This window comes from Rhinolophus sinicus, linkage group LG05 (assembly GCF_036562045.2).
Source record: "Rhinolophus sinicus isolate RSC01 linkage group LG05, ASM3656204v1, whole genome shotgun sequence".
Lineage (NCBI taxonomy): Eukaryota > Metazoa > Chordata > Mammalia > Chiroptera > Rhinolophidae > Rhinolophus > Rhinolophus sinicus.
The window spans coordinates 121,422,227-121,435,391 of NC_133755.1; the positions used below are offsets into that span (position 1 = coordinate 121,422,227).

A 13,165-nucleotide genomic window follows, 5' to 3' on the forward strand; every position below is an offset into this window, starting at 1 on the left:
TGAGCTAGGGGTCATCTTGGTTCTTAGCTTTAATAACATTTTGCACAGGTTAGTATCAGGTTTCCTCTGATACTCATGGCGTATCCTTGGTCCTGAGCCTGCTTTCCCTTCCTTCGTATATATCATCATTGGAAAATCTAAACTGAGAGAGCCCTCTATTACAGTCCCACTCAATTCCTTTGGCCCTTTCCCTTCTACTTCTTATACTGGGATAATTTGCAATTGCACAAATTGTGTTTTTATCAGCTTGTCAGTCTTTTCTTGAATCTTAAAGCCCTGCAGGTTTTTTCTTTTTGTTGTTGTTGTTGTTTTTTAGAACCCCTTGGTTTTCAAAGGAAGTTTCTAAAATTAAAGCTTTCCATAGTGCTTATAAATCCTTCATAGTTTTATGAAAAAATAAGTCTTTAGTTCAGTAATAAACTTTGCATTTTAAAGTGAACATGGAAAAATTGCGACCTGGTTTACCAGATATTAGCATACATAAGATGTAATATCTTAAAGAGAAAGGAGATGGGAGAAGAGAGCAAGTGATAACTAATACTTTCCAGGTAAATGGGGCAAGGCCCAGTCTGAGTGTTGTATGCACAGCTGCATTTCCTTTCGGATAGTAAATCTCCAGTTCTTTCACTGTTGGGTACTTTTTGGTATATTTTGTGTGTGTGTGTATCTTGGCTATATAGAGAATGTCCAACAGGGTGACTTTGAGACCTAGACTTAAGTCAATTGACAGTTGTTTTAGTTAGGACATTTCTTACCCGAAGTCACTAAAAGAGCACCTTGTAGACTACATATTAAATGCTCTTAGAAATAGTTTTCCTAACTTCTCTTTGTCTCTTTTGTTTGTTTTGCTTCCCGTGTGTGTGTGTGTGTGTGTGTGTGTGTGTGTGTGTGTGTGTGTGTATGTCTCTCTCTCTCTCTCTCTCTCTCTCTCTCTCAGGTGACTTTGTTTTGTTATGGAAAATAAGTAAATGGAGCATTTTAGATTTTTTTTTTAAATCACTACTAAATTAGATTGTCTTTTATTTGTGTATAACCCTTATCCTTAAGGATCAGTGACCTTATATAAAATTAAGCTGATAGAACTTAACTGCAGTAAGCTTATAAAAGTGTTCACTGTTCCATTTCAGGCTGATGACATATTTTTGTATTTAATGTTTTGTTAAAATTAATTATACTCTATTATATAATTAAATATAAATATAGTGATCCCAAAATTTTTATTTTTATTAAAAATGATTTTAAGTACACACTCATTGGCTTCTTGAAACAACCTAAAAAAATACATTATTTCTGTCTTAATGAATGTGTTTTATAATAATGTTTTATGGGTAAAATATCAGAATTTAATTACTAATAAATCTTATTTCACACAAAAATTTTAGTGTCTCATACTAACTAGGTTGAACTATGATATGGAATTTTTTTTAATTTAAAAAATATCTGTTTTGTATCAATCATGTCAAAAAATCATTTATGATCATAAAGTTTACCATAATCAGTTATAACCATAAAGTTTAAGGCTTAATAAAAAAGCAAGCAGCATGATTTAAGAAATTCTGAAATCTTTAAGTAAAATTCTATTTCTTGTAAACGTAATATGTTTCCTCAGGAAAAGGTGAGAGATGGAGTGAAGATTAAGATTATCTCTACTTGCTAATTTCGACCCTGAAAATATACTTACCTAGAACATTTATCTCAATCCTGGCTGTGCTTAAATCCTTGGAAAATTTTTACATAAATTAGAGTTGGAGTTCTACCTCAGACCAATTACATTAGTCTCTAGGATGTGAACCTCTGGCATTAGTACTTTTTAGAAGTCTGAGATAATTATACAGCTGGGGTTAAGAACCAATAATCTAGAGCGTGAAGTGTGTTTTTATTAAATTTCTGAATTTGGATTTTTTTTTGATGAACAATGCTGAATTGATTTTTTAAATGCTTTCTTTTACCGTGGTAAAAAACACATTTATGTACCATTTAATCATTTTTAACTGTACAGTTCAGTAGTGGAACGTATGTTCAGACTGGTGCAAAGTAGATCTGCAGAACTTTTTTCTCTTGTAAAAGTAAAACTCTAACAAAACAACAACTCCATTTTTCCCCTCTCCACTTCCAGTCCCTGGTTAACCAACACTCTACTTTTTGTTTTTATGTCTTTGACTACTTTAGAGACCTCATATAAGTGGTTTGCCTTTGTGTGACTGGCCTATTTCACTTATCAATAATGGCCTCAAGGATCCATCCATGTAGCATGTGACGAGATTTCATTCCTTTTTAAGGGTGAATCATATTTCATTGTATGTATAGACCACATTTTGTTTCTTCACCCATCTGTTGATGGACATTTGGATTGCTTCCACCTCTTGGCTATTGTGAGTAGTGCTGCTATGAACATGGGTGTACAAATGTCTCTCCAATCAATTCTTTCAATTCCAACCCCTCTTTCAGTTCTTTGCGCACATACCTAGAAGTGGGATAGCTGGATGATTTGGTAGTTCTATTTTTAATTTTTTGAGGACTTCCAGACTTCCATGGAGGTTGTACCATTTCATAGTCCCATCAAACAAAAGGTTCCAGTTTCTCCACATCTTCACAAACACTTATTTTGTTTTCTTGATAGTAGCCATTCTAACGGGTATAAGGTGATATGGTTTTGATTTGCATTTCTCTGATGATTACTGATGTTGAATATCTTTTTATATATATATTGGTCATTTGTATATCATTGTTGGAGAAATGTCTGTTCAAGTCCTTTGCTCACTTTTTAATAAGATTATTTGATTTCTTTTGTTGTAGGAGTTCCTTATATATAAGGGATATTAACCCTTTATAAGATACATGATTTGCAAATATTTTCTCCCATTCTGTACATTGCCTTTTCACTCTGTTGATTGTGTCCTTTGATGCACAAAAGTTAAGTTTGATGTTGTCTCATTTGTCTATTTTTGTTTTTGTTTCCTGTACCTTGGTGTCATACCCAATAAATTATTGCCAAGTCCAGTGTCTTGAAGCTTTTCCCCTTTGTTTTCTTCTAGGAGTTTAATACTTTTTAGGTCTTATATTTAGGTCTTTAACCCATTTTCAATTAATTTTTTATATGGTGTAAGATAAGAGTATAACTTTTTTCTTTTGCATGTGGATATCCAGTTTCCCCAGCACCATTTGTTGAAAAGACTGTCCTTTGCCCATTGAGTGGTCTTGGCATCCTTGTTGAAGATTATTTGACCATATATGTGAGGGTGTGTTTCTGGGTTCTCTATCTTATTGCATTGCCTATATGTCTGTCTTTATGCCAGTATTACATTATTTTAAGTACTGTAGCTTTAAGTTTGAGACCTCCAACTGTTCTTTTTCAAAATTGTTTTGGCTATTTGAGGTCCTTTGGGATACCATATAAATTTTAGGATAAATTTTTCTGTCTCTGCAAAAAAATTCCATTGTGATTTTGTAGAGATTATATTGAATCTGTAGATTGCTTTGAATAGTTGTACATCTTAGCAATATTAAGTCTCCTAATCCATGAACATGGGGATCTTTCCATGTACTGTTGTGTCTTCTTTAATTTCTTTTAGCAATGTATTGTAGGTTCCAATGTACAAATCTTTCAGCTTCTTGCTTAGGTTTATTCCTAAGTATTTTGTTGTTGTTGTTGCTATAGTAAATGAAAATTTTCCCTTAATTTTCTTTTCATACTGTTCATTGTTAGTATATTTAAAAAAGCAACTTATATTTGTGTTTTGCTTTTTGTACTCTGCAACTTTGTTAAATTTGTTTAATAGATTTTGGGTGAAATCTTTAGGGTTTTCTACATATAAAATCTTTCCTGCAATCAGATGATTTTAGTTCTTCCTTTCCAATTTGGGTGTCTTTTATTTCTTCTTCTTGCCCAAATTCTGTAAATTTTTAAGAGAAAATACAAATTGTATTTTTAAAACAGGAATTGGTGATGCAGGTTCATGTAGACTGAGGAGAATTTAGGAATTTGCCCTTCGGAGGTAAAGGGAAACCATGGAGGGTTTTAAACTAGGAGAAGACAATCAAGTCTTTCCTTTAAAAACAAAACACCCTGGGTCTTAGTGGAGATATGATGGGGAGAGTAAGAAGATGCAGAATACTGGTGGAGTGCTACACAGTGGTCTGATAGATTAGTGATTCGGGCTGAGAGGAGGGGGCCAATGGTAGGAATAGAGATGGAGAAAAGTGAATGGAATTGGGTATTTAGAAATTTGAAGTGAAAGAATTTGATGATGGATTGGATGGATTGGTGAAAAGGAAGCAGGAGAGAGCATTTAAGGCCAACTCTTACGTTTCTGACTTGAGCACAATTACATGGATTGAGATAATACCCAGTGTGGTACAGAGATTTTTGTATGCAGAGTTTGAGATGCTTGTGAAACAGCTAGTCAGAGATGCCTGCAAAGGAAATTGTGTGTGAATCTGGGCATGGAAATATACACCCAGTAAATAAATTGACTCCATTTTAGGTTTAATCCAGGGCTTAATCTAAGTTTTGGTGCATAGTACATATTCAGTTAATATTTATGAATGATTTATAATAAAAATTCAACTCGTATATTGTAATACATTTAATTGTCTTTACTGTAGGAACTAATATTTTCTTTTTTAATATTATGTAAGTGGCAATTTATGGGAAGAAGGCCATTATTACTTTTTTAATTGAACTGGCTGAATACATTTGCTTATATTGCCATTTTATGTCATCCTGTTCGTTCTCTTCATAGGCTCGAATGTAGTAAAACCTGCTTTTCTGTTCAAGTCCATAAATATAGAGAAAATAGATTAAAAGGCTACACACAAGTAAAATTCAAGATATTTCTATTTTTATGGGGTGGGAGTGCGAAGAGCAGGGTAGAGGGTAACATTTTATACAAAAAGTTGCTGAAGGATAAAGATCATAGAACTTTTTTCGTAAGTCTAGCAAGCTCTAAAGAGGTAGTCTTTGATGTGATGTTAAAACTGTAAGGAAAAACATGTTCTGGATTGGAGAGAAGTAGAGAAGGATACAGAAGATTGGGAAAAAGGAAAATAGTGTAAGAGAAGTGGACAAGGGATGGGGAGAGAGGGAGGGAAGTGAGCTTTCAAGAGGTTCTGAATTGAGTTTTAGAATGTAATCTACCTTTGATCCATTTGAATCATGAGCTTCAGAATACATAGTTTTCTTCCTTTAAAAACTAATACTATTTCACAGCTCTTTACTGCTGTAAAGTGTCATTCTAATTAGTAGACACAGTGGTTAAATGAGATTTTTTTTTTTTCCTCATCTCACTACTGTGTAAAGCTGGAAATCAGAAGATTCCATTATTGTGGTCCTGGTTCTGTCATTAACTGGCTTTATGAACCTGGGAAGTTACTTGCCTTCTGTGAGCCTCAGTTTACTCATCTGCCAAGTGATGGAGCTGAACAAAATGATCTATAAACTCTTCTGCTTTAATATTCTGTATTTCTTTGAAATCAGTCTTGCCCTAAGTATGGCAATAGTTTCCCATGTTTAAAAACACACACACACAACTATGCTTTTGAAATTTATAATATTAATATATTCTCCTATATATTGAGTTAGCACAGAAATTATTTTGCACTATTTGTCATTCTAACTTACATGCTGCTATTTGAGATTCTCCTATTAAGATTGTCATCAGTTTTGTTAAATACTTGCCACCTTTAAATAATTTATTTGTATGCTCTTCAGAGTTTGTTGCTAATGAATTTTTGAAGGAGTATTTGAAATCCCAGACTTTGTATCAGTAGAATTTCCTTTTGAGTGAATTATTGTATTAGGAAACTAAAGCTGTTTTTTCAATTCTATGACTTATTTATAGCCAGAATAACTTTTTTGTAACTTTATTTTTCTTAAAGTTTTTATTTAAAATTTTTACACATTGTGCTTTGACAGTGAACTGTGAAAAAATAGTTGCAATATAATTGATCTAATAGGATCATGTGATATTAAAGAGAGAAAAGTAATACCCTGTATATGTAAGACAGTCCGAGGCACCAGATAGCTAAGTATTTATAAGGCTTATTTGTGTGCAGTCTTTATATTTTTTTGGTTTAGTCTAATGTAAAGAATAGAGAGTAGCAGGTACCAAGGTGTAGGTTTCAAGAAAAAGATGAAATTTGGGGTGGGGATCCTATGTTATGTTGCTTACATGCTCATGGTTTTAATACTGAGGAGCCATGATCATACCATCTTACAGATGCTAGAGGGCAGCAAAGGATGTTTAAAGAAGGGAAGAACATCTCTCCTTCATCTTTTTTGTTGTTGTTGTTGTTCTTTTTTTTTGTTTTGTTTTGTTAAATTTATTGGGGTGACATCTCCTTCATCTTGTGGTGTGCAAATTACATACTAGACATACCTTGCAGTCCGTTCACAAGTAGTGAAATTGTGTGTTTTATTTATAGGACATTTCAAATTTTTTTACTAAAAGCCTTTCAAAGGTTCCAAGCTAGCCATCACCAAGTAAATTTTTCGACATGATTTTCATCCTGGTAAAGAAAACTTAGGGAAAGCTGTAACAAAATTAAATTCTTTTTTGTAGTTCATCACACAAGCACTAGGAAATTAAAAGACTTGAACAGAATAAAAAATTTATTATGCATAAATGGGACTTAAGCAAATGTTGAGATTTATTCATTGATGGTTTTAAAATAACAACACAGACCCACAGAAGTTTCAGCAGATTTCTCCCCCACTTTATTTATTTTTCTGCATATTTTAATTTGTTCTAAAACACCTCTTAAAGCAAGATAGGCTTCACCTTTGTAAAATGAAAAATACATCATCGGTATTGGAACACAATATTAGTTGAACCTCTTCTTTTAGAGTATCCAAATATTCTTTTGTGATTGTCTGTATAAGATGTAATGCCCTAACTGCACATTTCTAGGGATGCTAATCCCTGGTATTCAAGAATAAATGTTGTGGGGGGCGGGGAGGAATTAGCATAATGTTAGTAACATTGACTGTTAGAATTTAATGTGGAATTATTTTTACCATCAAGAAGTAAATTCATTCTAAATGGTACTCTCAGGGGCAAAAATATTTAATGCGACTTTAAAAAGTTAGCTATATAATCTCCTTTTGCTTATAAGGTCAAGTATTTTATGATAGCCTAACACTAATAGATAATTGCAAAAAAAAAAAAAGAAAAGGTTTTAGTTCCTGTGCTTTTAAAAAAATACTCCTTATAAGTATTTTATTGCAAATGAGTCATTACCAAAATGTTAATAATCTATTATGTCTTGTTTTTTAAAGTGAATGAATTTTTAGCTTTTGAGGGTCCCATCTTGTTGGATATGAGAATTAAACATCTAATCAAAACAAATCAGTTAAGTCAAGCAACTGCTCTAGCAAAGCTGTGTTCTGACCATCCAGAGATTGGTACAAAAGGTAGTTTTAAGCAAACTTACCTTGTCTGTCTTTGTACATCATCACCAAATGAAAAGTTAATCGAAGAGGTGAGTATGTTTTCTTTTGTTAGTAATTATTTTTAAAAGCAAAGAAACTTTTTAATTAGATTAGAATGTCTGACTTCCCTTTCTCTTAGGTAATGAGGGACCATTGCCAGCAATCTTAAATTTTTGGTATACTCTTGGGTAGTGATTCTAAATAGCTTTCAGAATTATATGTAAAGTGATTTCATCTAGCTTCTATTTTTGGATCTTTTAACTGTTTTGGCTAAATTATGGGAAAGATGGTGGTGACTTAACAATTTAGTAGGGTGTTTGTGTTTATCAGCATATAGGTCTTAACTTCAGTTTTACCTACTTCAGGATACTTGCAAATCTTTTTAACTGGCTAATTGAAGTAACTTTTTAGAATGTATATGACTTTCTCTAGGAGAGAGAGGTGGTGGGAAGTATTCCTAAGGAGAAGTCATAAATAGATAGGGCTATCTAGCTCTAGATATCTACATATATATATACATATATATATATATATATATATATATATATATATATATATATATATATATATGTATGTATAAAGATAAATTGTATGTTTGCATATTTAATGTAAAACTTTATTTTTTTTGTGAGACGTGATTTGTCCTTTTACTTTGTTTGATGTGAAGCATAGTATTTATGTATTTGTAGCTTTTATACTACAGACTTCTGAGAGTGGAATCATGTTCCAAATGGGAATTTTGCATTTTGGAGGACTCATAATTCTAAAATGAAGTTGCAGACAGTTGTAGGAAAATTAAATGTTGTTGATGCTAGACAGTATCGTGTGAGGATATGTGTTCAAGTGTCTTGTATCTCTAATATAAGTATCCTTCAACTCCAGAACAAGAGAGAGAAGAGAAAAAAGGGCTTGTGGGACAGACTTCAGGATATGTAGATGGAAAAGCTGAGGTGCAAGACAGAGAAGACAACTAACAGAGCTTGCATGCTCATCTGAGTAGACAGAGATTGTTGCAGTCAGTCCATAAGGAGCAGAGCCTCAGACAGAAAGCTGAATGTCCCTATGAGGCTAGAGATTGTAATTATAATGATGATTGTGTCATTGTTCTTGAATAGCAAGTGAAGAGGAAAATGGCAAACTTGGACCAAGATTAGACATAAGCCTGTTGTGTATAGAGAGGAGAATGAGGATCTGGGAAGAGTGATGTCAGACCATTTCTAGGCTGAATGGAGTAGAGCCAAGGGTTCTAGCCTAGGAAATTTCATCATTAATTTGGACATTGGCTAATCTATAGTTTGGGATTTTTTTACCTTTCTTTTTTATCTCAGGTAATTGGCTTTTTAATCATTGTGTATCAGAGTAAATTAGAAGATTGAAGTTTTCTTTTTAGTTTAGAATAACTATGTAGACAAGTTAATTGGCAGATGTATAACGTTTCTTGATATAATCTTTGATATGTGTGTTAACATTTTTTAAAAAATCCTTAAATTAGTTATTGTGCTGCTACATCATAGATATTTTTCAGTTCCACTAAAGCCCTGCCCTTATCACTTCAGTCCCTGCCCTTAAGTCAGTCTGTCCATCCGTCCTTCCTTCCCTTAGCAATTTTTGTTTAGTTAATTGTGTGCTGTTTAAGCACTGGGACGGGAGAAGGGTGGGGGGTTTAAAGATAAGGCATAGGCCGTTCCCTGAAGAAACATCCCTTTTAGATAGTCCCCTTTTTGGGTTAGCTTTGAAGGCCTGTTTAAAGTTGGAGACTGAATTTGTAATCTCAAGGGGAAAAAAGATCTGTATTTTTAGCTATCTTAAATAATCAAAAGATCTTGGAATATTGAACCTTCAAGTTAAATTCCCTTTTGGTTTAATTATCCAGAGTGGAGTAGCAGCAGCTCAGCCTGCTTTGGGAGATCCTCAGGAAAATTCTCTGTTAGGACCCTGAATAGCTCTGATGTCATACGAAATGATTTTTTTCCTTCTCATGTTAAGCAGGTAGAATTAAGACATTCCATGTTCTTCAGCAGAATGCATTAAAGTCTCCGTGCCCTACACTAGAAATAACACTAGATCACATAGTGCAGAACAGGCCAGAGTGTGTAATCCACACATGCCTTGTTCAAGTTCCTTTTTGCTTAGTGATTGTTTGATTATTCTCTTATGTTTCTATCACAAGCATAGAAACTTTTTATTGTTCCATGCGAAGTAAGTTTTTTTATTATTTCTACCCCAAAGGAAGGTAGTCATTTTGGAAAAATTTCCTAAAGACATTGCCCCATTCAGAAGAGGCGCGCTCTCTCTCACGTGACCCACTTCATTTATTTACTGTATTTTGTCGTGTATAATACTTTCCCATGTATACTGTGCACCCACGTTTTTGGCCGAAACATTCAGGGGGAAAAAAAATCTCTTGTTTAAATTTTTTAATTCAAATTTTTATTTGTTTATATTTAGGTACTTGTTTTTGTACTATAAAGGAATTTTAGCATTTATTCATTTATTATTGCACTTTTAACTCATAAGCATAAATTAAAAAACTAAAAACATTTATATAGATACAGAATTAGTACTATCCATGTATAATGTACATCCTTATTTTTCCCTCACAAATTTGGGCAAAAAAGTGTGCATTATACACGACAAAATACAGTGCTTTGCCTGTCTGGTTCTTGTAAGCATTTGAGTTTCTTTCCATAGTCAACCATAGCCTGAATCTATGGCCCTTTTGAGGAAATCCTTATCCACGTGAGCCAGTAGGCAAGGGATTGACTATTGCCCGGGACCTTTTCCTTGTGATAGAAATAGCAGCTAGCCCTGGCAGAGTAATTGCTTCTCAGAGTAATAAGTGTTTTTCTGGCGTCTCTGGAAGGAATGAGCTTTGGCCTGGATTCTTGGTATAGGTATAAAAACAAAGTTAGCAGTATTTATTTTAGATCCAGTATTTCTATTGGTTTTGTTAAAATAAACAGAGAAGTTTGAAAAGTAAAATCCTCTATCTTGTCTTTTTCTAGTTATTTCCCCACTTAATAATTCTTTCAAAGTCATTATTAAGTTTGAAATTTGGTATATGACTTTCCTGACATATTTCTGTGCATATATACAGAGGGTGCCAAAAAAATGTATACACTTTTTAAGAAAGAAAAAAACTGTATTAAATTGTAATACAGTGACTGATGCTACCATTCTTTTGATTAACACCATCTTTTGAGCGAACGCCATACAACATATTGCTACTGTAATTCAATTCAACTTTGAAAAGTAATACATAGATAGCATCTCTTAAAATGTGTACATTTGTTTTGGCACCCCCAGTATATATGCCCATACCCTGAATGCTAGTCACTTTTCCCTCTTATTATGGACATCTTACCATATCATTCATATAGATCAATCTCATTTTTTCTCATGGCTGCATAATTTCATGTTATGTATTTGTAATATCGTTAAGCCACTGGGGGACATTTAAATTGTTGGTTTGTACATATATCCTTTCATTCTTATTGGGGGTGCACTAGTAGGGTAAAGTTCTAGAAGTGGAATTGCTGGATCAAAGAATCTATACATTTTAAATTAATAGAGCCATACTGTCATTCAAAAAAGATCAGGCCAATTTGCGCTTCCATAAATAGTATGTGAAATTTCTTCTTTCCTAACACTAGAGATTATTCATCATTTAAATGTTTGCTAGCCTGAGAGTTAAAAAATATTAGCTCATTTGATTTTACGTTTTCTTAATATGACAGATTTACCATTTAAGTTCTTTTCAGGATGGTAAGCAATTTTATTTGGATAAGCAAAAGACTTGAAATGTGATTAGAACCAATACATTTTAAGAGTATATTTGATAAGTGTATATAAAATATTGATGAAATGTTCTGTAATTTTTTAATACTTGGCATAAAGAGCTGTATTAAAACATAAAAATCATTCACATTTTTGAAAGGGGTCTACCATAGTATATCTTTACCAAACAGATCATTATAATTGGCTTTAAATATTTTATTCAGAGTTTTAAATTTTCTGGTATTTAAATTTGCTCACTTTTCAAAGCCATGGAGTATAGATATCTAACATATACACGAGGTGTGATCAAAAGATACATTGAATGCTTACATAAAAATTATTACAATAAAAGACATATTGCCATTAATCCCCCTCAAAATACTCCCCCCTCGCTTTGAACACATTTACCGCATCATTCTTGCCATTTTCTGAAGCAGTTCTGCAAGTCCTCTTTTGTGAGTGTCTTTACTTCATCCTCCATCATGACAACGGTCCTTGTCACACATTTCTGCTATGGCAATTTCTGTCAAATAAAAACATTACAATGTGTCCTCATCCACCTTATTCACCGGATCTGGCACCATGTGACTTCTGGCTCTTCCCCAAAGTCAAAATTACCATGAAAGGAAAACATTTTGCATCGATTTAAGACATCAAGGCAGCCACGACAGCGCAACTAAAGACACTCACGAAAGAGGACTTCCAGAACTGCTTCAGAAAGTGGCAAGAACTATGGGGTAAGTGTCTTCGAAGCAAAGAGGAGTATTTTGAGGGGGATTAATGGCAATGTCTCTTTCATTGTAATAAGTTTTTAAAATTTAAGCATTCACCGTATTTTTTTATTACACCATATACATGTGTGTGTGGTGAGAACACACACACACACACACCGGGGGTGCCAAAAAATGTTTACAAGTGGACACTTTGGTCAACGTTGCTCAAACAGTCGTTAGCCATAATCAGAAGTATCTGGACACTGATGGTAACCACTTTGAGCACCTCTTGTAATTGCAGAAGTCAAACGTGATTTGTATTTATCTTTTGTTATTGGTATATATTGAATATTACAATTCTAATAGAGCATTCCTTTCTTAAAATGTGTATACATTTTTTTGGCACCCTTTGTATATAGTCTATGTAGGTAATATATTGGTATTCCCTACCTTATGCTGCCTTGGGTTTTAAAAATAATTCTTGTTCATTGATGGCTATACTTGACCTTTATTTCACTTTTACAATTTCAGGTCACCCATTCATTAGTTTAAATATGGTTTCCTTTTCCTTGCCATTCTCTTTAGAGTCATATTTTTTTCAAGAGGGCCATCTAGTGGCAAATTAGGGAAATAAAGGCAATCCCACTACACAGTAAAAATTGTATTTTTTTAGTATATCTATAAAAAGTGAGGTTTTTCTGTATTATTGAACATAGCAAATGTTTCAGTTGGTGTATTGTATATATGTGAATAAATATATAGAGGCTGTCTTACACACAGGAAATATATTTTAAGTTATTAAGTGTAAGCTAGTGTAGTTAATACCATTGGGAAAATAAATTTCTTTCCTTATACATACATAATGTACACATTTTGCATCATTTGAGCATTCAACAAGAATGGCTTAGTTTTTAGAAGAACAAAAAGAAATAATCAGTATCAAAATAAGTCAGACTTTCAAGACAGAATAATTTTTTTTTAACTTGAACATGAAAAATCTGTATTTAGCAATGAAGGGCCTCAATATGCTTGTGGCTGTGGAATTCTGGCAAGTGCACAGACTCTGAAGCTAGACTGAAATCTTGACTCTGCCACTAATTAAGATTGTGATTTGAGCAAGTAACTTGACCTCTCTGAGCCTTATCTCTAAAAAGAAGCAGTAGTATCTATCAGGCAAGCTGTTGTGCTGATTAGCAGTGCTATGTCTGAAGAAGCTGGCACTTAAAAATAAATAGTAGCTGCTATT

The 13,165-nt window shown here is 33.3% G+C and overlaps 1 protein-coding gene across 7 annotated transcripts in view; it reads left to right on the forward strand.

Moving 5' to 3' along the window:
• ZNF292 (zinc finger protein 292) overlaps window positions 1-13,165 on the forward strand; it is a 76,494-nt gene that overhangs the window by 48,027 nt on the left and 15,302 nt on the right. For 6 of the 7 annotated variants that reach the window (XM_074333269.1, XM_019743277.2, XM_074333268.1 and 3 more), the window contains one exon: window positions 7,277-7,479. The exons of the other annotated variant lie outside the window; for it this stretch is intronic. In XM_074333269.1, the coding sequence (XP_074189370.1) occupies window positions 7,277-7,479 (203 nt within the window). The remainder of the gene's footprint in view (window positions 1-7,276; window positions 7,480-13,165) is intronic. 7 annotated transcript variants of the gene reach the window in all.